We start from the raw sequence: 24,936 nt of genomic DNA, 5'->3' as shown, positions 1-24,936 counted from the left end.
ACATCAGGGGGAAGAGTCAGGGGGTCATCTTCCATCGACAAATCCTTAGAATTCCTGGACGTGTAAGGCGACTGGGAAACCGCCTCCCTCATGATAAAAGCAATCATGCTCGTGATGTGAGAATAGTTCCCACGGGGGAGTTTTCATCATGATGGCTTTGCTGAACTGTTAACATTAGCTAGCTAGTTCTGTGAGATTTCGGAATTTATTAATATACCTCGCTCCTTTCGTTGATCCGAAGAAAACGGAACTCCTCGCCATCGGTACTTAGACCGCAAACTGTGGAGTTCCGAGAAGGCAGGGTCCTTCTCTCTTGGTGGACACAGGCTAGAAACAGAACTTATGGTTAGTAAAGAGCCTTTCGAATAGAAGTCGATAAAGACTTACCCATATACCCTAAGGCCTGGTCGTCACCTTGGCTGGCAAGGCCAAGCTTCTTCGCCTCAACAAGGACCAAGTTAATGGCCTTGTCTGCGCCGCCCCTTTCTCCGTACCACAACGTGTAATCGTAGGTGCCCTTTGCTTGGTACACCTTTCCCCTCAGGGGGAACGGACGAGAGGTCAGCGAGGTCTCCATCTGAAGATTCAATGGCCATTGGCCATTGTTTGGATACGGCACAACTGTATCTAACAGAGAGAAGAGAATGCTGTTGATGATACAGCGTGCAGCTGCTTCATTCTGTGTTGAAAGGCGTAAGTACTTATTGGTGATTTCAATCATTTTCTCTATTAGCTATTAGTTCCAGCCTATTAAAAGTATCAAGCCGTTAGAGAAATCCCTAGGGTTCGGGAATGACTTACGGCCAGAGTCAGGTAGCTCCACCGTCGGGAGTGGGAATGGGGGCCATGGTTGAAGTTCAAGGGATTCCTCGCCTTGCTGTTGCAGTCCGAAGCCATTGATGATGTCAAACCCAGCCGCCTCACCAATAGGAAGCGTTTCGACGGGCCCAGCCTTCTGAATCAATGAAAGCTCGTTTGCCTGCTCGATTAGGCTAAGTCCGGAAAAATAGCCGGAAATCGTCGAAGGGTCTTCCCAGCCAGCCCCACCCGCGTTTTCGGGATATGGGTCTCCAGGGCTGTTTCACAATCCGAGATTTGTCACATGGGATTTCTAAAATTTTAGGTTTCTTTTGTATAGCGCGGTCATACAAAAGGTACATGGGGCATCAGGGCATCTCTTGACAAAGAAGGACATTTTCCTCGAAGGTTATATTCCCGGATGAAAGCTATCTAACTATTTGCTTTCTGGCTTAACTCTACGCAAAAACGCGTCCATCGAGAATGTCCGCCCGAGTGCCCAGATGGAACAATGGAATATGTTCTTTCGGTGCAGGTACAGTCACTGTCTGACCCCCAGAGTAAGTCTGATTTGACCACCAGTACGTCCATGGCTTAGACTCATCGCCGGCCGTTTGTGGCAGATACACAGACCACTCGGTAACATTGGGGATTGTAACCGGGCTAACAAGAAAGCGTGGACCAAACATATATTGCTGAGTGGTGGTGTTGGTATTTGTGCGCGTCCATCTAGCGACATTGGGATCCGACTTCTCAAAGTCCATGTATAAGGGACGCATGATCATTCGGCCACTCTTGTGGAGCTGAACAAAGACCGCACGGAGATACGCAGACAGCTGATATCGGAGATTGATATAAGACACAAGAATGGGTGTATTCTCAGATCCATAGGACCAAGGCTCATTCGCGCAGGTGTATGCGTCCTGGAAGTCACACGTGCGGGATCCATGGGTGCGCATAAACGGCAGGAATGTTGACCACTGGAACCAGCGGACATATAGCTCGCGATATTCTGGAGAATCAATGTTGGCACTCCACGGAACTGTTGGATCTGCCTGGAAGCCGCCTGCGTCCAGGGTCCACCAACCCCAGCCGGTCGCAGCGGCGGACAATCCACTAGCAACCTGTGCGCCAAGAGTCTCCCACACTGATGTGATGTCGCCCGACCAGATCATGCTGCAGAATCGCTGGGAGCCGATGTATCCAGAGCGACTCAGGGACAGGTAATCGCAGGGGGATCCCATCTCTGTTGTGGTTGCATTGCGGAATCCTTCCTCGATCGCCTGCTGGTGGGCCCATGGATAGAGCTTCCCAACACTGTGCTGTGTACCCGCTGCATACAATACATCAGGCATGGGGAAAGGGAGAGACTGGATGTAGTCACTTTGGCCATTGTTTTCATATGCTTCACCCAGCGAGCCACCGTCCGCCTGGTCGATCCAGAAATTTTTGATACCTTTGTCAAAGTAGTTATGTTTCAGTGTGTTCCATAGGAAGCGACGTGCTCCGGGGTTGGTGGAGTCATAGTTGCGGATATATGATCCATTCCAGGAATCTGTCGTACCAGGCCCGGACCGGGTAGCTGAAAGAAATCCTTGGGCCATCATTTCCAAATAGTTGACACTGTCATCTGCCACACTGGGCCAAAGAGACGCCATCATCTCGGCGTTGGTCAGGTCTTTCACTTGCCGGGCCATCTCTGCCACATCGGGCCACAAGGCTGGATCAAGTCCCCAATCTCCTTGGTGGGCCCAAGACTGGTAGTCGATGACAATCATGGACACCGGGATCTTGTGATCGTGGAACTGCTGTGCTAATTGAATAACCTCGCTTTGATTTTCATATCGAAGCTTGGATTGGAGGTAACCCAGAGACCAATCAGGTGGAGTGGGCGCCCGGCCCACGAGTGCAGAGAGCCGTTGTTGGAGTGTGTCGTAGTCACTGGGGTCTGACGATACAATCACATAGTCAACCACCGATGCTGCATCAGCGGTGAATCTGTTGCGCAATGGGCCGAACTCCATACGACCGGTGGAGGCCATATTCCAAATAAACCCATACCCTTTGTTGCTCATGAAAACCGGGGTCGGGATATGTGTGTTGAAGTTGATGAGGTCAATGGTCAGTCCTTTCTTGTTGACAAGATGATCCTGTTGGGTGCCTGTACCATATATCTGCTCTTCTGGTGTGGTACTGAAGGAAAACTCGGCGGCAAACTCGCTTCCTGGACCTGTCCAAGAGTAGTACCGCGGGTTGAGTGACTTGAGTGGTGCATACTCATTAGTAAGGAGAGTCTCCGAGCCATTAGCCTCGGCTCGATAAAAAGCAAGACGATAGCCTCCCGGGCTACCACCCCATCCGGAGGTGCGAACGATCATATTTCCATTGCGCAATTCTTCTGATCGATTGCCGTTGAAGGCCGTATCAAAAGTCATTCCATGTGCCTCTCCATCCTCGGGTCCTTCAAGAGGTGGGTCGTAGACAAATCCGATCTCATGGCCCGTCGGCGCCCGGAATGGCCACGCCCGAACTCGAAAGCCATCGTATCCAAAAGGCTGCACCAAAACGGTTTCGAAGCCGTGCAGCATACGAAATCCCTTTGAGGTTGGTTTGTGATAGGTGGTTTGCTGTACTGGAGAGGCGACTGAGCTAGAAGCCCAGATGGCACTGAGGGCAATCAACGCAAGCCGCATTTTTCCAGAATCTATCAATAGGCTGGTCGGACCGTTGGTGTTCTTCGCTGCGCAATCCGTCTCTCTGTATCTCTTTAAGCAAATGGCCGTATAGGATTTAGGCTGAATGTCGTGCCTTAACTCCGGATACCCCGCGATAGACGTCATGTCCGGGGGAGGATCGACATGAATAGCTGCGATGTTGACGGGAATGGACGGGTAACGAGGAGGGGATTGGCCATGAAAGTTACAAGCATGGCATGCACAGACAAGCATCGGGGGCGAATGACCCGAGCAATGGCTGATCGGCATCCTGCAGATTCATTTATCCGAGTTTACTAGTGAGGGGTGGAATGAAACAGAGTCTGAATCTGGTTACGCGGGCAGTGCAACTTCTATGAACACGTCACAACGAGATTTTGTGAGACACAAAAACAAGCCTTTGTCCTTCAAGTGGTCCATCCATATATATCGGGCGGATATACTACACTGCCCTGCCAAATTTGGGAATAAACTTGGCTAAAAGTACAGATGTACGTACCTAGGTAACTCCCGTGTTCTCGTGGCCTTGGAACTCTCAATATTTACTAAAAGGGACTTCCTTCCCAAGCATGCCTCCAGACGGCGGCCTGCCCAATTATAGCCAAGCTGGCAAAAGAGGATCAAGAAGACAACGCCGAGAAAACTCGCGAGAGTGATCCAGGGCCTCTCGTGGATAGAGCCCACCTAGTTCCCCGAATTCATGTCAGGGCCACACGCCGTGTGGTATTGACGGGTAAACAGAGTTCGGATGAGGCTGCGTGGGTGTACGGGAGAAGGAAAAGGGACGAGGGTAAACAAATCGCCAGTGAAGGACACAACCAGGGAAAGAGCGATTGTGACTTCGCTAGTACCTAAGATGTCAATAGTACTTAGGTAACTATATACCTTGCCTACTAGATGAATGAGAGAATACTCTGATTATCGAAGAGAATATGGTAGTTGAGTGATAATCAATCACAATATATTGTTGCTAATAATGACGATGCTGCTCTATTCAACCCCTCTGGGAATGATTTTCGAGGATGGTGGCCAGTTACCGAAAACAAGTCTCGATATGCGTTGCCAAATGTCAGAGTAGCACGCGGAAAGACTAGTCTAGGGTGGGGTCTAGTTGCAGAAAGTCCACAAGACGTCCCAAGTGTCAATCCCCCAAAAGCTTTCCTTCTCCCCATGAGCGTCTTGCAATCAGACCAAATCGACTTATTGCCGGGGGAAATTGTGTCATTTGTCTTAGATCGAAGCGTATTTGTTGCTTGTATTTTTCGCCTCTCAGGGAAGTACGCAGTTTTGGTCATTGAATTTGCACCTTGGTGATGCCGGAAACTCCTCGAGACTTGTTAATGAGCGGAAAGGCCGTGGATACGAGAGATCTAGAAATGGCAATTTAGACCTGTTGGGTGCTTTGACACGGAGAGAGCCATGGTTCGTATGGCCAGAAGAGGTTAAAATTTAAGGCCTGTCTATCCAGGTGTCAATATTTCCCAAAGGGGTTAGGTGCACTTGTTTGATGTCAGCTTATCTCATCCGGTCTATCGCCCGAGGTCGGTTTATCCGGAAACTTTCCGGCCTTTGGCGGATCCACTTCCAGTTTTCCATCGGCCATCGGGATTCGGGCATGCTAATTTACTGGCTAACCTTTCTGGCCTGATCAGATATCAAAAATTTCATCGCAGACTTTCCCCGCATATTGTGAGATCCATATTACCTCTCTGGAGCTAGCACAGAGCTGTCGCTCCAACAGGTCACATGCAGTTCTACCCAAAAGCGCGAGAACAGCGACCTAGCATCCACGACCCGTCTGTTATCCAGCGTCGATGGGGTGTCGTCAAGGCAGCTGCTGTCAATCTTCTAATTCTCCAAATTCTATTCCTGGGTCTATTCTGTTACATATTCGGGTCCCTCTTCCAGCAGTCCGGCCACATTCACAATATCAAAATTTTGTTCGTTGACTACGATGGCGGCGCTATAGGCGATGCAGCCCGTGCCGCGTTCCAAAAGCTTAAAGGACCCGGTTTTCCAACTTTCATTGAGCAATCTGCCTCCGTGTACCCCCAGCCTGGCTCAATTGAAGGTGCAGTCTGCGACATCGAATACTGGGGAGCGTTGTACACTACCGCAAATGCGTCTAACGCATTGAGTGCCGCATTCGCGGGTGGGCCATCTGCCTCTTCCTATGACAAGAGCGATGTTCTCACCATGGTGTGGAATGAAGTGCGCTACCCTACGGTCGTTGACTCAGCCGTCGCAAATAGCATAAAACTGCTCTCGGAAACTGCGCGCGTTAAGTACTCGCAGACCAACGGGAAAATGGCCGTTCAGAGTATCAACAGCTCCGATTCTGCTGCGCTTGCAGCGTTATACGAGCCTTGGACATTGACCGACAACAATATTCTACCCACGTCACAAGGATCAAGGGTCATTTACAATACACTAGTTATCATATTGATCCTGATCCAGGAATTCTTCTTTCTGGGTACTGTCAATGGTTTGTATGCTCAATTCAAACTCTACACATCGGTGTCACCGCATCGCATGGTGATCGCGCGCCAAATCATATCTTTAGTCTACACACTCGTCGGGGCTATGTGTACAGCCGGTGCAATTTGGGCATTCCGAAGTGGCTGGAATGTCAACGGAAACCAGTTCGCACTCACTTGGCTGGTACTGTGGCTTTTTGCCCATTTGACCTTCCTCGTGCTAGATGTTTTCACCATCTGGCTTCCGCCTCCCTACGTACCGATGGCTCTGATATCGTGGGTCATTTTGAATGTCACTTCCATTCTTCTCCCGTTCGAGTTGTCGCCTGGATTCTACAAAGTGGGCTACGCCTTACCGGCACACGCTGTCTTCCAGGTACTCATTGACATCTGGTCGTCTGGCTGCAATCCCCAACTCTATCACTCGCTACCTGTTCTCTTCGCCTACGAAGTTCTCGGTATTACTTTGAGTTCTATCGGTGTTTATCGAAGGGCTCATTACGCATCCATCAACCAAGAGAGGGAAGAAAAGGCTTTCCATGAGCGGGTGGCGGCCACACTGGCTGAGCAACAAGACGCTCAACTCGCTAGACGAGAAACCACACGTGATGACCAAGAAAGGGAGACGTCGGAAACCGACAGTGAGGAAGGACATGATATTCAAAGACAAGACACCGCGGCATCAATCGCACATCAAGCGGAGTTGGCCAACATTATCAGCCGTGAGATGTCACGGTCAAGGGTCGAACGACCGGATACAAGCCGTGATAGCACCGGGCCATCCTTTGCCTTGGCCTACAGAGAGTGAACAGCCCGCAAGGTTATTCGCGATGGTCAAAGGTTATCTCAACACCACAATAATATGTAAGTTGTACAGGTTGTATAGTAAAGCTTTCTAATCCCCTTCTACTTGATATAGAAGCCCACGTTTATGCACTTCCCTTCCACTTCTGTAGATAGCATGTCAATTCGAAAGAACAGAAAGTAAACAATTATTTGCACGAGGTTCATAGGGACCATCACGACAACCGGCCTAATCGGAATATTGCCTTCATCACTCTAGCCCTACCCACATAGGTAGTCTAGAAGAATATTTATCCCCTTATACGGCCTCCCTATGTTCCTGCTTTTATCTATGCAATGCTAGCCCATAGTTGATTTAGATCTGCACTATCCTACGCACTTGTCTACTAATCTGGCATTTTTGTCTTCCCAATCTAAGGGTACTCAAAAGACCTGCAACATTCTTGTATAGCTATAGGGGATCTCCTCCACAGCTAGTGAAAATCTGCGTCAACTATTCCTCCACTTACCGCCTCGACAGTCACTGTTAACAACCCGCGGGTGGTAGAAGCCTTACTTTGTGTTTACTCCATTTTAGTTCATTTTCCACGCGTTCTCGTAATCCCATTTATTTCTGCTCTATTACGGGTCGCCTGGTGAGCTATCGTACATCAATAATCACTTACCCGACACCCCCTTTGCCACATATCGCTCCTCCCCAAAATCGGCTAACGGAGTAGCCCAGCCTGGACCAAGGAGCAAGCGTGCAATATAGTCATCATCGCTGGGATCTATCTCACCTTCAGCTTCACTGGGGCCTGCAGCAGACACTTCCTTCTCCAGGTATGGCTCCTCCGGCAAATCAACTATCGGTTGAGCCCATTTCGAACCAAGGAGCAACCGCGCGATATAGTTATCGTCGCTGCGATCCATCTCACTAGAGTCTGCATCAATATCCTGGTCAGTCTCTCCGTCAACCTCGTCATCGTCTTTATCGACAACAGTGACAGAACAATTATACAAGGAAGATTCAAGGATCATTCTGTCCAGAGCATCTGCAACTATAACATTACTGTTTATGTCACTTTTGAGCAGACCGATTTGGCCGGGTAAGCCTCTCCGGAGTGCGTCACACAGCTGTGTGAAACGAGCATCCTTCCCGAACTGTGCACAGATGCGTGCAAGTCGATAAATTGCGTTCAGCCTTGCAATTGCCAGCGAGCGGTTCTCTGGGTTGGATCGGAGATCGCGAATTCGACGACGGAGAGCTGTGAGCATACGCTCGTGTTGCTCACTGTCATTGAGTGGCGGCATATCTGTACTTTCCTAAAAACGAGAGTAGATGTATTGGCCAGGCAGCACTCACCTAGGCATGATAGATGGATTCCAGGATGCGAACGTTGATCCGAGATGGGGACCGGTGATGATAAAGGCCCGATTATGTGGGCATAGCGGATATTTATCATTTTTTGGCACTCCTACTAGGTCAGAAATGGATCGTCCGAAAACAAAGGCCATTGTTGTAGATAAAGAGAACGGTACAATGCCATTGTTGGGTTTCTGCCATGGGGGAATGGTTTAACTGTTCCTACAAGGCACAATACCAGCTCACCAAGCCCGTGCGAAATCCAGCAGAACGAAGAGAAGATTCTGGACAACAAGACAATAAAACTGTGGAGGTTGAATTCATTGCTCAGCGGACGTGTGGTTTTACAATAGTGGCCTCGAAAATGAGACCCGGTTTTTAAGATTCATCATGTCAGCTCTCGCGATATAAAGCCGTGAGAACTCAAGGTTATGTTTTGAAGTTGTGATTCAATGTTTTGTATGCAAAGTGGATTCTCAAAGGAAAGCACAATGAGTCCACTCATCAAGCGCTAGCGAGTCTTCCTTCGCATGGTTTGGTACAAGACACAGGGCATTATACATTGTTTTGGTACATGCGCATAGACATTCCAATTGGCTTGTAGTGAGTGGGATCAATGGAACCCTTGCGATGAAACGTACGGCTGCGGAGTGACAAACATGACATAGTAGACGAAGCACTGCACTGTTTTGTCTTAAAGTTGGCATTGTTGGGCCACAAGGTAATTGCCACAAGGTGATACATAGCTGTCAATTGCTTGGTGCTCTGGGGTAGAGTCTCTCCGATGATGTACATCAAAGGGGCAAGCAAGCACTCAGCAGATGTTATCGGTCAATGTCCGTAGGTAGACATAGATCAGGTGGTCTCTCAGCCGGAAAGTTTTATCTGTCCACAAAGGACAACGTCCTCCCCAAATGGGTACCATTTGACATTCTTCAATCTCGCAGCGGAAATCGCATTTCCATCATCGTCAAAGCGCCTATCCGGGGAGACGACCACACCACCTTCACCCAGCCACGTTGGAGCAATAGTAACAATGACACTGTCCAGCAAGGACATGTACTGTGGGCTCAAAAGGGATTTGATGACGTGGCCACCACCCTCGACCATGACGCTCCGGAGACCATTGGATTTCAGGGTGACGAGCAACTCCGGCCAGTCAATCTGGTGTCGGCCGGTATGCGTCCTGACCATTTTAACTTGAATAAATCTTCCGCCGTACCTTTCCAGCAATGCTTGCTTCTCGGCGTTTGGTTTCTCAACTGCAGTGATGATCCATGGGGCACGGCCACGGCCCTCTCTGCAAAGTTGGAACAGCTTGCTATGGTCTGAAAATTCCCATCGAGCTGTTGGATCAATGACAACTGGTCTAGGCTGGCCATCCAAGCCCGGCCGACCATAACCCCCGACTCCGCTGATTCGACAGTTCAGACCGGGATCGTCTGCCACTGCCGTACCAACGCCGATGATAATTCCGTCATGGCGAGATCGCAGATAGTGGGTCATTGCCTTGGACTGGGGGCCAGAAAGAACTGTACGTGCACCAGGGGATAAGGCCAGAGAAGAGTCGAGCGAGGTTGCGAATGTGAGTGTTGTGAAGGGCAGATCCAACTGAGGTGCCGAGCCATCCTGGGGTGGCAAGTGGGGCTCTAAGAAGGCCCGATCTGACTCTGGAAATTCCAGTGCATCTCTGGGTGCTGTGTTCATCTGGACTGTTGCGGGTTTTGTATGGTTCACTCGATAATTGCTGTTGGAGATCCGAAGATCTGAAGGTCGGCGGTGAGATCATCTTGATATTGCTGCCTCAGGCACCTAATGCAGCGACCCCACTGCCCAGCAACATCGCCGAACAACGATTGGACAAGGCCAAAATGGCACGTCCGCCAACAGAGGGTCCTTGTGATGAACCGGAAATCCTGCAAGAGCGGGGGCTTTTACGCGACCCCCCCTGAAGTCCACAAATCCTCCTGTCCCACGGTGTTCACCCATCCGTACCCAATATCACCCCCATTATGTCAGATCCACATACCCTATCGCCTGGGAGCCAATCAACCTTGGTGATACGTGACAGGGAGAAGAGAAAAAGGACCAGTGCATCGAAGGTCCGAACGGGCTGTGTGACCTGCAAGTAAGTTCCCCAAGTCTACGGAGAAGTGTCGGGTGAACGCTCAGTGGACGAGGAGATCCGCACCGCGTAAACACAATGCACCGATCTACCCGGCTTAGGATCTCACTTGGGTAGTAAGCCCGGCGCTAATAACCGTTTTAAAGATCTCGCCACAAGAAATGTGACGAAACTCGACCCGCTTGTCTTATGTGCACTCGCGCTGGCCGCGTATGCCAAGGTACACGGCGCCACCCGATAGGAGAACCCGTGAAGTCCGAGATGCGCGAACTGCGAAGACAAATGGTGCCCTCAACATTGTGCATGTGGGCCAGCAACAAGCCCAATCGGTTGGTTTGGTCCACGTCGTTGATGCGAGTCAAGTTGGCTTGTCGCGGATGGAACGCGACTATCTGTATTCATTCCGTTCGTATACTGCTGGCCAGTGTGCTGGGTATCACTTCGACCCATTCTGGCAGGTTCTTGTCCATCAAGTCTGTGAATCTTGCCCCGAGGTTCGTCATGCAGCTATTGGTATCGGTGCCTTGCATCGTAGGTTTTCGAACCCCGGTTCAAACCGGAATGACATTTTCCCAATCAAGCAGTCCACAAAGGCCATTGCTTGTCTTCGCACGACTATGATGAAAGATGACCAGACGGATCCCTCGGCCACAGAGAAGGTTCTAGTAGCCTGCGTTGTCTTAATTACATTCGCTCTATTCCAAGGCGATGTTGATGCCGTTCGCTGTCATCTGCAAGCTGGCACTAAACTCCTTATGGAGTGGAAAAAGAAAAATACAACAAGCCCAGTTGCGTCGGTTTTATTACATACATTCGTACAGCTCCATATTCATTGGGCAAGCGCTACGCGGCTCCAGGATTATCTGGGGGGAGAATATCCCTATCTTCGAGAACTTATCCATGATAACCTCATTGATATCTCTGCATATACCGACGAACTGTCAAAAGCAACTATGCTGGTGTCTGTTCAATGTTGGGCTTTAATGTTTAGTGATCCCGTGTCGTTTGACCCGCAGACCACCAATCTATCGCAAGGATTTACATGGGATACACCCGCGAACAAAGTCCATCGGCTTCAAAAGCAAGTGGAGGAGTGTCGTGCTCTTCACAGAAAGACTACCTGTGCCACAAAGCTCCGTGCCTTCATGGTTCTCCAGATACAGATTGAGATGCTGCAAATTATCCTCGCTTCAACATCATTTTCAGGCTCGGAAACAGAATGGGACCCTCCTTCCCCATTTCCAAAACATCGCGGATACAGCCGAAGTCTTGTTGAGTAGCTTCAATCACTTGCCCGACCCACTATTTTCTGTCAAGGAAGGATTCTTGGGAAGCCTCATGTTTTGTGGACTCAAATGTCGGGACTGGACCGTTCGGCAGAAAGTGTTGGGTATATGCAAAAGGTACAATCGACGAGAGGGAATGTTTTCTACCGCTGTAGCCGTTCTCCTATTACAGCGTGTGTACGATGTCGAGTCTGCTGGGATTTCGCCTGGAGAGGAAATACCCGAGTCCGCTCGTATCCCCCCTAGCGTATATCGCCGAATATCCCAACCATTCGAAATTCAGCACCAAGACCCACATCAAATATTGCGATAGGGATGGGAATTGGTACAGCGAATGGCTGTCACAATGACGGGCACCTGTTTAAACGGGATTAATGATACACGCATTTTATGACCCATAGATTTCGGGATAGATTTATATACATCACTGTTTCCAACCCGTTTGGCACGACTATCCAGCTATGAAAAAGTAGAGAAATCTAAAGCTCTTGCCTCTCGAGACGCTGTTAACATCTGCCAGACCATTTGATGGACATGGTAGAGTTATCAGACAGTTTCCATGATTCGAGAGGTTCGTCTAATGCCGCCTTATTCGATCTATCGCAGCACAGCCCAGTGGGACGAAGTGGGCCTTAATTCGCTCCATTTGAATACCGCTCGGACCGCGATGGGCTACCCACACAGGTCGCGCAGCAGAATAGACTTGTGGGATCGTCCTTTTTCTTGAGCGCTAACGGCACATGTATACTAAAAAGACCCGAAGAACAGCCAGACGGGAATACGCCTATTCGGATCCGTTTGCAGAGCCTCCTCTCCGATTAACGCAACAACAATTTTGAACCCGGCGACAGGGGCTTGGAGTTCGCTCGATTCGAATCCGGGCTGCAGATTTTAGCCCTTTGGATGAGTTTGTTGGTTGCCAGACCACTGAATACTCAATAAACAAGTAATTCCCTCATCTCTCAGGTGCTTTTTCACAGGCCAACCACGATTTATCCGGAGTGAGATTAGAAAACAGTTTCTGGGAGCCCTTCGGGTATCCGCCGAGCATAAAGGGTACATCTGTACAGAGAATTACTCGATAGCTCCTTGGATAATTCCAAGGTTGCCTCTACTGTGTCGCCCTCGTTCTAGTCCCGTCGAAGTCACTTACAGGCCTGCAGGGTTCCCTAGGCTTTTTTCTCGCACAGGCTTTAGCCTTTTCAATAGCCTATCAAGTTCCTTCTCGCCCAGCACATGCACAAACAAATTAGTGGAATGGAATGACTCCTTACGAGTTCGTCTCCGTAGACCCACACCATAAGCCGAATGTGAGCTATGCCGGACCACCCCATCTGTTGTCACTTACTGGAAGTATATATGGGGTTTTGCCACCTCGTCAGTCCCGTCACTGTGGACCTCCTACTCCCCAAGGTGTGGCAGCTCAACTTTGAGTACGGAGGAAACGGCCTTACTGCTATCACCCGGGCCGGAGCAGGATTTGGCATACTCTGTACGTCTGCTCTCACCGATATTCGAATGGTGTATGTCGAATGTTCGATGCTACCTACAAGGGAAACGTGGATTTCCACTATCACCCACAAGCTGCACCGACTGGGGCTAGAGCCCATGCTTGTCATACACCTATGGCAGTGGGCGCTATTTCCGTCAATAAGAGAAACACATTAATGATCAGTTGCAAGGCGAACTAGAAATCCAGTGTAAATGCCGCTGCACATCTGCCCATATATGTATTTGAGGATAGCTGATTATTGGAACGATCTAGAAACGGCCCTAGGAAAATGGGCCAGTCTCATTATGGTAAATGCCATTCCTCACGTCGTCTAATGTGATCCTTCTGTCAACATAAATTGTTAAACCGGACAGCTGTTCTTTTTAGATAGAGAATTTATACATTGTGATTTATACAGTACGCTCGCTTTGCACCTGATTTCTGTCAGCTAGTCCCCCATATAGATAATTTCTCTCTCTCCCACGAATCTGTCACTTTTTCTAGAGTATTCTACATTTCATAGCGGTATCTCTATCAAGTTTCCTGCCACTCTGATCTACCGCCTGGTAAGGATTTGCTCCGTGATCGAGCAGGAGGCGAATGATAGCCTCACATTTTCCGTAAACAGCATATGAAATCGGAGGCCGTCCGAATAGATCAGTAATCTCCGGATCTGCCCCATGTTCTACTAGCAGATTTACGATCTTCCAGTCGGATTTCTCCACAGCCCAGAACAGGACACGGTCAAAACGTCTGTCAATTTCCCCGTAAGCGGGTGCGAAACACTCCACATTGGCATCTGCCCCATGCTCCAGGAGCAATTGCGCAAGCTCTAGGTTGCCACTCCGCACAGCAAGGAGAAGAGGCTGCACCCATTTCTCGCCATTACTCGGTGAATCATCCGGTAAACTAGGCACCTCGGACCGACAAAACTGAGTGGGTGCGCCACTTCGAAGTAGCATCACAACGAGTTCTTTCTTCCACCATTTGACTGCGTCAGCCAGTGCCCTAGTGCGGTAGAGACCCGCAGTTGCGTTCACCAATATCTGGGCGATTTCCTTATGGCCATGGGCCATTGCCGCGAACAAGGAATATATCATCATTTCTTCTTTTGCGGGATTATCCTCACATTCCTTAGGGGCCGACAAAAGCAGCTCCACTGCATCCGTATGGCCCTGAGACGCTGCGTAATACATAGGCGGCTCACCTACACGGTTTTTAATCCACGGCCTGGCTCCCGCTTGCAGCAAATATGCAACTACAGAAGCATGACCATGGAAGGCGGCCACCGACATTGCAGATATTACAATGTCGGGGCTTACGCCGCGATCAATCATATATCGGACGATATTGGTATGACCTTTTTCTGCCGCCAGCTCGATCGGATGACTCCTATCCTTCGGTTGGTCTGTCGGTAAAGGGGCGCCAGCGTCTAGCGTCTTCTGTAGTATATCGATCCGGTCATTTTCCACCGCCCAGTCTAAAGCAGAGCTGTTACCGTGGAGCACATTGTATTGGTAAAGGCAAGGGTTGCAGATTTCATAGAGATGTCGGTTTGACAAGGCCAAGGCAGCGAGAGATGATTCGCATGGTAAAAGCGAGGCGATTAGGAGAATAAGCTCAGTCGGTAAATTTTTGATGGACATTTTTTTTGGAGAGGAGTGAATGCAGGGGAAGGGAAAATGTGGCTTATCATCTTACCCCCACCTCGGCAGTGTATAGCCGCTAGTGCGCCTCGCATTTTGCTGGCAGAACATCTCATAAAACTACGGAACTCATCGATTACTGGTTCGCATTCCATTATCGCCACGACAACTTTCGCTGCTTCGGATGTGGAAGGTCGTGTCGCAGTCTCTGTTCCGCCTATTATTCCACTAGTGCTCCACACGTATGACCTTAAAGGCAACGGGAACAGGAACGACCGGTGCTGGATCCACACAGGCTGCGGCTACGTCGAACTCTGCGGCGAGAGTTGCCCTAACGGTCAACTCGTGGCATGGATTGGGTGGTGTTGAATATATGACTCGCTGCTATTGTTTTGCGGCTAAAGTCTTCCAATGGTCACAGCAGTGGACACATTGCGGGGAATCGATGGGGCTCCCAAACGCTGGGGTCCACGAGAAAAGAGGTCCACCAACAGCCAAGAAGCCCTGGAACCTGGCCAGTTAAAATAGGGCTGAAAAAGGGCCTAGGTCCTGTCGGTGCCCTATTAGGCAAACGAGGCTGAGGAAATATCTCAAAACCCTGGCCCGTAATTTCGTGGCGTTCGTTCAGGGGTTACAGTGGTCGAGTAGTAGTATTCTTGACTCATTGATGTCAACGCTATGTCTCTGCGATCTATTTCATTTCTCCTGACCTTAACTCTCCAATCTCTCCCAGGCCTATAACTAGTGACTACCACACCATAATTGACAACAACCTAAAATGGTCAAAACAACACTTCCCACTGCCGCATCCCTCCTGATGCTGGCAACGACCGCCTTTGGCGCATGCGAAAACATACTCCTTCACATCCTGCGCCGACAACATCGTCCACTTGTACGATCCGACAAACGGGATAGTCTGCGATGCGCTCGATTGCGGCGGCGGCCGCGCTCCCGTCAAGTACGACGTCCCCTGCTGCGCTGCCTACAGAGGCACAGAGCCCTGCGTCTCCACGACCTCCACTCTCTCCTGCTGGTCGCCGTCGACCGTTGCTGCTTCCTCGACAAGTGCGTCCGCTAGATCTGCTGAAACTACGTCTGCCTCTGTCATCGCCACAGCTGATACCAGTGTTCCATCTTCTACTGGGGCCTCTTCTACTGCGGCTTCTTCTACTGGGGTCGCTGGCGAGAGCTCCTCGCAGAGTTCGGGCACCACTGCCCCTTCGACTACAGAGGCTCCAACTCAGTCGACGAACTCGGAGACTTCTGAAAGTGGGGCGGCTAGCTCGAGTGGCTCTGCTCAGCCAGTCTCGACTAATATGGCCGGGAGCTATACTGGTCCATTGATGGCGGTTGCTGGAGCTGCAATTGGCGCTGTCATTCTTGTCTAGGTGAAGGTGCGGAGACATGGACCGTATCATATTTCACATTGTCTATTCTATATAATGTAAATGCACGATATGATTAATACATGCTGTTATGGAGTTTAGTCTACTGGGAATATATATGATCGACTCTAAATTGAGGATTTGCCCCAAGAAAACACAACAGTTGCAGCAATGGAGCCCGCTGGTGCATGTAGTTTCCTTTTTCCTTTTTCCTTTTTTTTTTTAAATAAAAAAAGGTGCGATGTCTTCTGAAATGATTATTGTGCGGCTCGTACCTCTCTACTAATGTGGAGGGCACGAAATGCACTGGCCGTCCGGGTAGATACCAGAAGGGCCCAGCTGAGGCCGCCAAGCCCAAGCTAACCGTCTCGCAACAGGCTAGCCCATCTCGAACGAGTATAGGCCCTTTTCACTCACGTTTTCATGAATAGGGGCTAATCTGGGGCTCTGACACCCTGTTTCGTCACTCATGTGAAGCTTTATCTCCATTATCATGGCACGACTTTCTGCTGTTTTCGTACTGTTCGCCCTCCTAGGCGCAACTCTAGTGACTGCGCTCAACCAAACGTAGGAATTAGAGAATTCTGAATGCGATGCAAGGCAATTCTTGGCATTAACTTGCTTCAATTCCAAGTGCAAACGTTTAATGACTAATATGTATTTTACTCAGCGGAGCGGCTGCTTCTTCAACAGCTTTCCCGGCGACCCCTGCGCAGGAGATGCGGCATGCATGTGTGCCGGGCAGGAGTACCGTGAGGCATACTTCTGCTGCATGAAGAATTGCAATCCCGATGGCATGCCTAGTAAGTCACTTTTTTATCCTCATTTTCCTTGTATTCTATATCAGATCAAGAATCGCAGGTAATGATTTATAAATCAAGAACCCATTACACGACAGCATCGGGTATGTAAAGCCAGAGATACGGACTAATTCATCCCTGGTATTGAACAACACTATATAAACACTAAACCACTTCTAGTGAATGATAGCTTCAGCTGTCTGCAACCCGGCATCAACGAGGTTACTGGCCGCCATCACACCAATAGGAATCTGTTTAGTTGCCGGATCCATGTCATTGACAGCGACAGCATACGACACCCGAGAGATGTACGACGTCAGATTCGACACCTCACCCACAATCGCAGCAGATCTTTCTGCCCCCTCCGGCTTCCCAGAGAGCTCGTAGAAATGCCATCCGGTGGCGAATAACGCAGGAAAAATCAATATGGTGTTGACAATTGCGCCCGTTGCGCGGCCGTCGTCGACTGCTAGTCCAGAGAACTTACTGCTGGATGCTCCGAGTCTGCTCTGCACGGGGCCGCTGAAGATAAGCTTGCTAACAATCACCGCCGCAATCGTAACATCGGAGATCACGGTGACGGCAGTGTTGTCAATGGGAGCTTTCGGAACTAGGGCATTGCCGCCCCCTTCGAACGCAGCGACGATAACGCCCAACACCGCGGATGGGATCGAGAACGGGTTCTCGCCCGATACAAACTCCGCTTCTAGGGAGCCCACGATGTCGCCGACGAACAGCATGAAACCAGCGGTGGCGTGGGAGGCAATGAAGAGTGCACTTTGCACGGCCTCGGGGAGGGTGATCAAGGCGGAGACTGGAGCGCGACGTACTATATTGTTGACCTTCTTGGCAGATTTCGGGTGGAACAGAGCTGATAGATCATCCCAGGTTGACGCCGATATAATAGCGCTAACCTCGCTGGTATCAGGGAAGGGGGCTTCGTTGTTCGCGATCTTGTAAACCACGGTATATCCAACAGCGGCAATCCAAGTGAATAAATCAAGGAAACTGATGTCAGGCACACCAATTGCATTAAGGATGTCCGATATGATGGGGATATGCATCTTTGTATCCAGGAGGCCGATGGCTGATTCTGCAACACGTTGGAGGACATCCAGCAAGGCATCAACCACCACTTGAGCACTGGACAACACGCCGTCGGCTAATATCACCGCAAGCCTTTTGAGGACGTCACCCACGTTCAAGCTGCTGAAGTCACTAGCGAGGGCTCGAAGTTGGTTATACACCTGGCCGAGCACGGCACCCTCATTGGATAGCCCAGTCAAGAGTTGGTCAACGAGGCTTTGAACATCATCCTGCGACGGGAGGTCACCCAGGATACTAACGTGATGGACTTGGTTCTGGAAGTGATCCGCAAGCAACCGTGAGCCCGAGGTTTGTCCCCTTAGCTGGGTTAGAGGTATTACCCGATGCTGGCTGGCTGGCTGCAGATCCTATCGGAGACCAGTCAGTGATTCCTGCCCACTTGCCCAAGCTCTGCTCGGCCTCCGCAATGTGGGCATTGAAGGCGGCTTTAGCCCGGGGGATCTGATCCACCTGATTTTGCACGTAGAGTTTGACCACGTTGTGGAGGACATTTTTGGTTCTCTTGATGTCGTTCCAACTGAAGAGAAACTCAATGAAATGGATGAGATCCACAATGGCTGTTTTGATGACATTGAACACCCACTCGACAGCCCCAACAATGGCGTCTACAGTGTCTAAGACTGCGCGGTATACCTTACCGGCGATAGTGGCGATAAAGTGCCACGCATCGCTGACAGCATCATACACGATGTCAATCACGGCCTCTACCCCTGATTTCAACCAGTGGAAGACGTCACCGGCTGCGATGGAGATACCGTCGAAGAACCCCGACGGGCTTCGAGAGGCGAGGAACCGCGTTGAAGGGACGACTCGTTGGGCCGGAGTTGTCGAGCGGACGGGCCGCAGGCCTGGGAGACTTTGTCTGTTCAATTGCCTGGATAGCAATGCGGTTTTTGACGGGGCCTTGTCATACACGGTCTGCAGGTTGGTCATGTGGGAAGCGATTGTTTTGACATCGTTATCGTCAGTTGAGGGGGCCACGAGAGGCGTGGACGATGTGTCTTCAAGAACACCGCCGGCAGTGGTCTTGGTCGGGAAGCTTGCATCGCGGAGCGCGTCAGCGGAATTGAGGCTAGTGAGCTTCTGGAACGATTTATCCATTGGATTGATCACAGTGCCCACGCTTCCACCATTAATGGTGGCGGTGATAGTTACCGCGTTGAGGTCCTGGGTTGCCTGAATCACAGACAATGATCCACCAGCGTCTGTGGCCACCTTGACGGGGTTGGGTCCCAGTACATAGTAGAGTCCGTTCATATAGACGGGAGTGCGCACCTCGGCGGCAAGGCTTAGGGTGGTTTTGCCGGCTGGCACATCCTTCTCCGTGTCTGTCACCTGGATATTCGTCGTATATGAGTAGAAAGACAGCGGTGCCGCTTTTGCCGGGGCGGCCACCTTGATATCTTGCGCCTGCCACACTTTTGCCTCGGTGACTGTGGCTTGGGTTAGTACGAATAACCGTCCATTGCCTGAGGCGAAGATGGTGTTTCCCCCATCGATGCCATTGATATAAGCAGAAATCCGCTCGATGCTTGTCAATATTGGGACTGGTGTGCTCCATGATCCGGGCTTGGTCAGCTCCGTGTTGGGACATGAGACATAGTAGACCTCATTACTACTATTTCTGCCCCATATGGTAGTGACCCCCTCACTCATCATGGATAGTAGAGTGTCGGTTCCGGAAAGAAAATCATTGGTGATGAGGGGAACAGCTATTGCGCCATCTCTTTGGGCATTAGCAGCAAAGTAGTAAAGGGATGAGCCGCTAATGGCGTAGAGGTCTGTCGTAGCAAGCAGACTGGACGACTTGTCCCCGTTGCGTGCAGTTGTGATTGCCGAGGGGGGCCTGTGAGCCTGGGAGGGAAAGTCGGCGTGGAGCAGGAGGCCCCGACCCAAAGTCGTTGACTAAAGGCATATACACAAGCTGAGGGGCATCGCCGGCGGTTCCTAAGGTGTACACACCGTCGGACCAGGCATTGCTTACCCGGCCAACGCAGCTTTGGTAATGGCCGCCTTCGATATCCACTGGTACGTCATGTTTCACCCAAAAGCATCCTGTTTCTTTAGATGGGTCGATGTAATAGCGCACAATGTTCTTCACTGCGGAATTGTTGAGGCGATCCAGGTCAACGATCAAGTACTGCAACGAGGACAGTTCAGCAAACAGAATGCCAGTGATGGTGATAGTGTCAGGCCACTCGGTGACGGCATCGAAGGGAACATGGGTCCAGCGTGGGCTTTCAACCCAGGACGTATCGCCGTTGGAGTTCAGCAAGGACATGAACAAATTGTCTGTGCCATCGGAGGAGACAGCCATTGCTAGACTGATAGTCCCATCGATTGCACTTTGGCCGACATCGAACGTTCGCACCACGGCATCGGTCTTCCCGGCAAAGTAGGTCTCGATGACGGAGGTAGATAGGTCATGGAGCTGCCATCCCGTGCTTGTGGAGCCGCTCTGCTCCTGAATGGCACGCAAGATGCCGTATGAGTCAATGGCAAATACGAGTGCATGGCCATCCTGTGCCTGCAGCGCTTCGAACTTGCTCCTCGGCGACACAAGCTCCCCCTGAACGTAGTTCAACATCATATCGGATGTAGACGTCAATGCTAGAGTCGGCTCGGCGGACTTGATAGCTTTCCTGGCTTCTCTTCGGGACTTCAAACTGCGGGCAGGATCAACATAGACAATGTCACATCCCAAGTCCTGATACACCGAAAAGCGGGGGTCTTTGTAGGTAAACACCTTTCCTCCTGGAAATACGAAGTTTTGAATACCATCAAGGGTGGTCTTCTTCATCTGAGAGGTTGCAAAATTGGTAACCGTTTTCTTGATATCATCGCAAACCCCGTTTATGCCAGAGAATGCATCGCTGAACCAGTTCAAATCAGGACCAGTAGAGTTATCTTCTGGTATTGACTTGGTCAGAGTGATCATGAGACGACCATATTGGTCTACCGAAATCGTGTACTCATCGGTGATTGTGTTGTCGAAGACGTTGGCATCTCCAGCCTCCCAATCCACTCGGGCATGGACATGTACGAGAAGATGCTGTTTTACCGTAATTTTCTGCTCCTCGAAGTACACCTCACAGCTGTAGGTCGAATCCACATCTAGCACACAATACGTTGCACCTGACTGATCGTCCTTGCTTCTTGAGTAGGAATACTGGACTAGGACGACTTTGGAGCCGCTTTCTGTCACCTGAGCAGTATCGGGGGTCTGGTCTCCATAAATGGTCACATCGAAGTCCCCAGTTGCCCAGTACCAATGGGCACTGACGCTAGGCTCTATGCGCAAACAGCAGCTTTGAACCGCGGGCCGCAATTGATCGAGTATATTCTGAGCGATGATGTTCCGGTTGATCGCAACGATACCGCTCTTCTCGTTGATGTTTTCGGGTAACACCCAATTCCAGTTGAAGCTCGAGATACCCGGAAGCGGATTGTTATTGATAGCGCAGAGATGGTCAAGTGTGGTGGCGGACTTCTGCAAGGCACTCGGGCTGGCAATCACAACGCCATTGCTGTCCTTGAGAGGGCTGACCTGCCTCTCAAAGCTGGTCATCTGCAACTGCGAAGGATCAGGGGTTCCTGTGATGGCAGTGACTGATACCAAAGGCAGTCCGAAGTTGCTTGCAATGTCACTGTAGATAGACACGAACGAGCGCTGCAGTATGGTCTCTGCCTCAGATCCTTCAGGGATGCCCTCAAACCGGGGCACGGTCTGCAAGACGGCATTGTCCAGATCAAACAATAACTGTTGCAGGCTAAAGGCCGTGCTTGACAGATTGTTGAGACGAGCCTTCAGCTGGGCCTTCAAATCTGGATGGTTGTTCAAGTATGGCGTGTCCAGCTCTTTGTCAAGGTCGGCCACCACAAGGTCAACGCTCACCTGCACATACCATGGGTCTCCGGACGGCTGACTCCAGACATTCCATGTTCCCAGGGTCCACGCATTGCCAGGGTATTCTCAATCACGGTAAACTGTGAACAGAACATGTTGAACTTGACATTTTTGGCGTCGTCCCCAAGGTCAACAATTGCAGGCAGGTTCTTCGGCATAACACCGGGCGGCAAGCCCATTTGGATCTGGATGCCCACCATGAACCTGGCTGCGGTAAGTTTTTTAATCCTCTCGTCCGCATAATTTGTGCCCGCAGAAATTTCAAACGGATTGATGTTGTCCGTGAGTCTGAGCAACTCCTCCAAAGTGATCATCTTCGTGGGACTGGAATTCCCATCGGCCAAGAAGCAGAGGTATTGGACGGGCTGCTGGCTCTCGCTCAAGAAAAGAAGAAGATCCGAGTTGATGCTCGCCTGGGTGGTGGAAACGACAAAGTCATATCCATATTTCGCACTGGACAGGAAGGAGTCGGTGGCGTCCATGGCGAGCCCTGTTCTTGCTCGCTCAAGTAATTGAAGAAGATACTGTGTTTGAGTTGCAGAGTATCTGTTGACTATATCCTCCTGGGTATTCTCAACCCTTTTATATTGATTTCCGGGACATCCTTTCTTTCCTTCTACCACAGCTGTGATCGCGCGGTGGCCATTCCCAGCCGATCAGCTCTTGATTCTTCTTTGCATGCATATTTCATGTTTCATTCCCCCGCTCTGAAGTGACTTGGTCCCGCAGGGTAGGGGTGGGGTTTTACGTACTAGATGCAGCTAAGTGAACAGGGCCACGATGTGCTCAGATTCAAGTCATTATAGGTGTTATGGTAGTATGAAACAATAGATGCCTTGGATACTCCGCTTGCGCAATGGGGAAATGAGCGCTGACGTGTTCAGAAGCAGAAGGTATGGGTAATTAATTCATATACTCAGTGGCACGCTAGAATTGATGCACCATAACTACGCGTAAGCAGTACATATGTAGTCGAAGACCCCCGTTGCTCACTATACGGAGTCGGGCGCCTGCAGCTGTGCCCGGCTTGACCGACCTCCATCGAGAAGTACTTTTGATATATGAATTGCAAACTCTGGGTTTTTGCTCTCGCTGGCGCTAAACCTTTGCGAACTGCAACCCACCAGGACAGACACAGCGAGTGCTGAGTAAAAACTTTGAGTGTGAATAACAAATATAGATGACATCGATCTAAGCACAAATCTTCGGTGCTTTATCAAACCCGTATTCACAATAATTGATGCTGGAACTGCGCTCATTTTTTGTTGGCCCTTGTAACAGGTCAGCTAAATCGTGTCTAAAAGAGCCGTTTGAACCAGATTATGCGAGAAGAAGTGGTCTCAAAATGACGCAGCCAAAAGGTCCATTCAGACCAGCGACATATGTGTCTTTGCCCCCGCCACATCCGTCATTTATAGCTCGAATTGCCCTGGATTCATCCCGGCATCTATGCCACCCTGTTGGTAAGAGCTGGAAATGACGCTGGTGGTATATGTGGGGATAATTGAAGAGCTTTGCAACTGCAGCTGAGGTTGCATCGTAAATGAGCCCATAGTCTCGATCAATGATCGACGTCCAGAAAAGTGTGAGTTAATATAGATTATCCCTGTCGCATAATTTCCATTTTCCCATGATTTGAAATCATATACTAATGGAGATGCGATACAGATGGAGAAAACACTGTATGGATTGACTGTCTCGCACGGGGAGAGAAGGAAGCGAAGGAAGGAGAGAGAGCTATCAAACTAGTGGGTTCTATCACATGGTGATGCCTCAGGCATACAACATTTACTGTACACAATTCGGCTTCGTCTTATGTGGTACGCGTTAAGCCACATATATAGCGTGTTTTGTTATCGTTTAGGGAGCGCAAAATCTGAAGTCCCAAACCCCCTAAGGGTCCACGGGTCTAAACTTCTAGTCATCTTCAACTCTCATCTTCCAGGACTTTTATTTCACTACTCTCATTTTGATCTCACTTCATTCTCACCTCACTTTCACGCTCACCTACGACAGGCTAACGAAATTTGCTGCCCTTCACATCTTGTTTTCGGCATGTTCCCCATCTATCACCAGCGTGACTATGAGTTCACAGCATCCTGGGCGAGTCTCATGGGTTTGACCTCTACTGCGAGCATATTGCCAAGGGCTTTGGCGGTGATATGGAGTGGATTAATGAGCCATCACGGATAATCGCACGCGACAACGAAGATGACCCGGCGGCTCCGAGCCAGGCATCTACTGATCACGCCATGCCCATTTCTGCATTCACCGTCGATACCGACAACGATATTGTGATGTCTTCAAACACACGAAAGTGAAATGGCACCGTACAGAGCCGATCTGCCTTATCGGAAAGCAACCTTTGAAGGGGCTATCACGTCAGGTCTGTTTTTGCTTGCACAAATTACGCATTTCTCGTGTCGTTCTCAAAGAAATCTCTTTGTCCCATTCACAATCCAGGTAAGTCTTGTGAATCAAAGCATGAACTCTGTGACGTCCAACAAGTGGCCAACCAGAGCGGGGTCGCAAAATACGAGCCAAATGCCGTGAATCAAGCTCATTGGGGAAATTGAATCTTGAAGATTCCAGCAAATCAGCAACACTGTCTCTTATACGCCGCGGGCTCAAACAGAAATTGCTCGAAGAAAGAGCTGAGGCTTTTTGACGAGCATACTACGAAATCCGGGTCTAGTGGCGTTTCTCACGTCTATGGAGGATTCACAAAGCTGAGATGCCATGGAAAGCATACTGCGGGCGACCAATGAAGAGGCCCGCAATCTGAAGGAGCCCGTCAATGCGGTCGCGCTGAACGAGAAAGGCAGCGCAAATTCCGATCTATCTTCACACAGACGAAAGCTGGATTTCAATAACAATCCACTGACACCCAATATCCACCTCGTATAAGACTCTACGAACCCTCCAAGCTCGGATCGCACACGGAGCCTACCTCAACCAACTCCGAACTGAGGTTCCGACGAAAATAACTGGCCCTCAGTCGCTGCTACAAAAGGTGATGTAGCATTTAGCTCCGTGACAGCCGCTGCCGA

General features: G+C 50.1%; 11 protein-coding genes across 11 annotated transcripts; 5 read left to right on the top strand and 6 right to left on the bottom strand.

The window, feature by feature from the left end:
- Positions 1–45: 45 nt before the first annotated feature.
- On the bottom strand, positions 46–897 carry N7519_007946 (uncharacterized protein; the record flags this gene model as incomplete). The annotated part of the gene is made up of 4 exons (XM_057294722.1): positions 46–165; positions 218–327; positions 388–679; positions 802–897. The coding sequence occupies 4 exons, from the start codon at positions 895–897 to the stop codon at positions 46–48; spliced, it is 618 nt and encodes a 205-aa protein (XP_057149533.1).
- A 359-nt stretch (positions 898–1,256) lies between these two features.
- On the bottom strand, positions 1,257–3,491 carry N7519_007945 (glycoside hydrolase family 31 protein; the record flags this gene model as incomplete). Its single annotated transcript, XM_057294721.1, has 1 exon — positions 1,257–3,491. The coding sequence occupies one exon, from the start codon at positions 3,489–3,491 to the stop codon at positions 1,257–1,259; it is 2,235 nt and encodes a 744-aa protein (XP_057149532.1).
- Positions 3,492–5,258: 1,767 nt separating this feature from the next.
- Positions 5,259–6,797, top strand: N7519_007944 (SNG1 family protein; the record flags this gene model as incomplete). The annotated part of the gene is made up of 1 exon (XM_057294720.1): positions 5,259–6,797. One exon carries the CDS (start codon positions 5,259–5,261, stop codon positions 6,795–6,797), a length of 1,539 nt encoding a protein of 512 aa, XP_057149531.1.
- A 653-nt stretch (positions 6,798–7,450) lies between these two features.
- N7519_007943 (uncharacterized protein) lies at positions 7,451–8,086 on the bottom strand (the record flags this gene model as incomplete). Its single annotated transcript, XM_057294719.1, has 1 exon — positions 7,451–8,086. The coding sequence occupies one exon, from the start codon at positions 8,084–8,086 to the stop codon at positions 7,451–7,453; it is 636 nt and encodes a 211-aa protein (XP_057149530.1).
- Positions 8,087–9,005: 919 nt separating this feature from the next.
- Positions 9,006–9,845, bottom strand: N7519_007942 (RibD family protein; the record flags this gene model as incomplete). Its single annotated transcript, XM_057294718.1, has 1 exon — positions 9,006–9,845. The coding sequence occupies one exon, from the start codon at positions 9,843–9,845 to the stop codon at positions 9,006–9,008; it is 840 nt and encodes a 279-aa protein (XP_057149529.1).
- A 630-nt stretch (positions 9,846–10,475) lies between these two features.
- On the top strand, positions 10,476–11,543 carry N7519_007941 (uncharacterized protein; the record flags this gene model as incomplete). Its single annotated transcript, XM_057294717.1, has 1 exon — positions 10,476–11,543. The coding sequence occupies one exon, from the start codon at positions 10,476–10,478 to the stop codon at positions 11,541–11,543; it is 1,068 nt and encodes a 355-aa protein (XP_057149528.1).
- Positions 11,544–13,541: 1,998 nt separating this feature from the next.
- Positions 13,542–14,687, bottom strand: N7519_007940 (uncharacterized protein; the record flags this gene model as incomplete). The annotated part of the gene is made up of 1 exon (XM_057294716.1): positions 13,542–14,687. One exon carries the CDS (start codon positions 14,685–14,687, stop codon positions 13,542–13,544), a length of 1,146 nt encoding a protein of 381 aa, XP_057149527.1.
- Positions 14,688–14,931: 244 nt separating this feature from the next.
- On the top strand, positions 14,932–15,210 carry N7519_007939 (uncharacterized protein; the record flags this gene model as incomplete). Its single annotated transcript, XM_057294715.1, has 1 exon — positions 14,932–15,210. The coding sequence occupies one exon, from the start codon at positions 14,932–14,934 to the stop codon at positions 15,208–15,210; it is 279 nt and encodes a 92-aa protein (XP_057149526.1).
- A 255-nt stretch (positions 15,211–15,465) lies between these two features.
- On the top strand, positions 15,466–16,075 carry N7519_007938 (uncharacterized protein; the record flags this gene model as incomplete). Its single annotated transcript, XM_057294714.1, has 2 exons — positions 15,466–15,571; positions 15,603–16,075. The coding sequence occupies 2 exons, from the start codon at positions 15,466–15,468 to the stop codon at positions 16,073–16,075; spliced, it is 579 nt and encodes a 192-aa protein (XP_057149525.1).
- A 973-nt stretch (positions 16,076–17,048) lies between these two features.
- N7519_007937 (uncharacterized protein) lies at positions 17,049–22,368 on the bottom strand (the record flags this gene model as incomplete). The annotated part of the gene is given in 4 exon segments (XM_057294713.1): positions 17,049–18,233; positions 18,256–19,884; positions 19,901–21,804; positions 21,885–22,368. 4 exon segments carry the CDS (start codon positions 22,366–22,368, stop codon positions 17,049–17,051), a joined length of 5,202 nt encoding a protein of 1,733 aa, XP_057149524.1.
- A 1,082-nt stretch (positions 22,369–23,450) lies between these two features.
- N7519_007936 (uncharacterized protein) lies at positions 23,451–24,207 on the top strand (the record flags this gene model as incomplete). Its single annotated transcript, XM_057294712.1, has 3 exons — positions 23,451–23,471; positions 23,808–23,932; positions 23,982–24,207. 3 exons carry the CDS (start codon positions 23,451–23,453, stop codon positions 24,205–24,207), a joined length of 372 nt encoding a protein of 123 aa, XP_057149523.1.
- Positions 24,208–24,936: the final 729 nt, after the last annotated feature.

This window comes from Penicillium mononematosum, assembly GCF_028829835.1.
Source record: "Penicillium mononematosum strain IBT 11891 chromosome Unknown utg000003l:1.0-8172316.0:1.0-8177699.0, whole genome shotgun sequence".
In the NCBI taxonomy this organism is placed as follows: Eukaryota; Fungi; Ascomycota; class Eurotiomycetes; order Eurotiales; family Aspergillaceae; genus Penicillium; species Penicillium mononematosum.
Note: the sequence above shows the minus strand (reverse complement) of the source record. Positions and strands in the feature narration are given on the sequence as shown.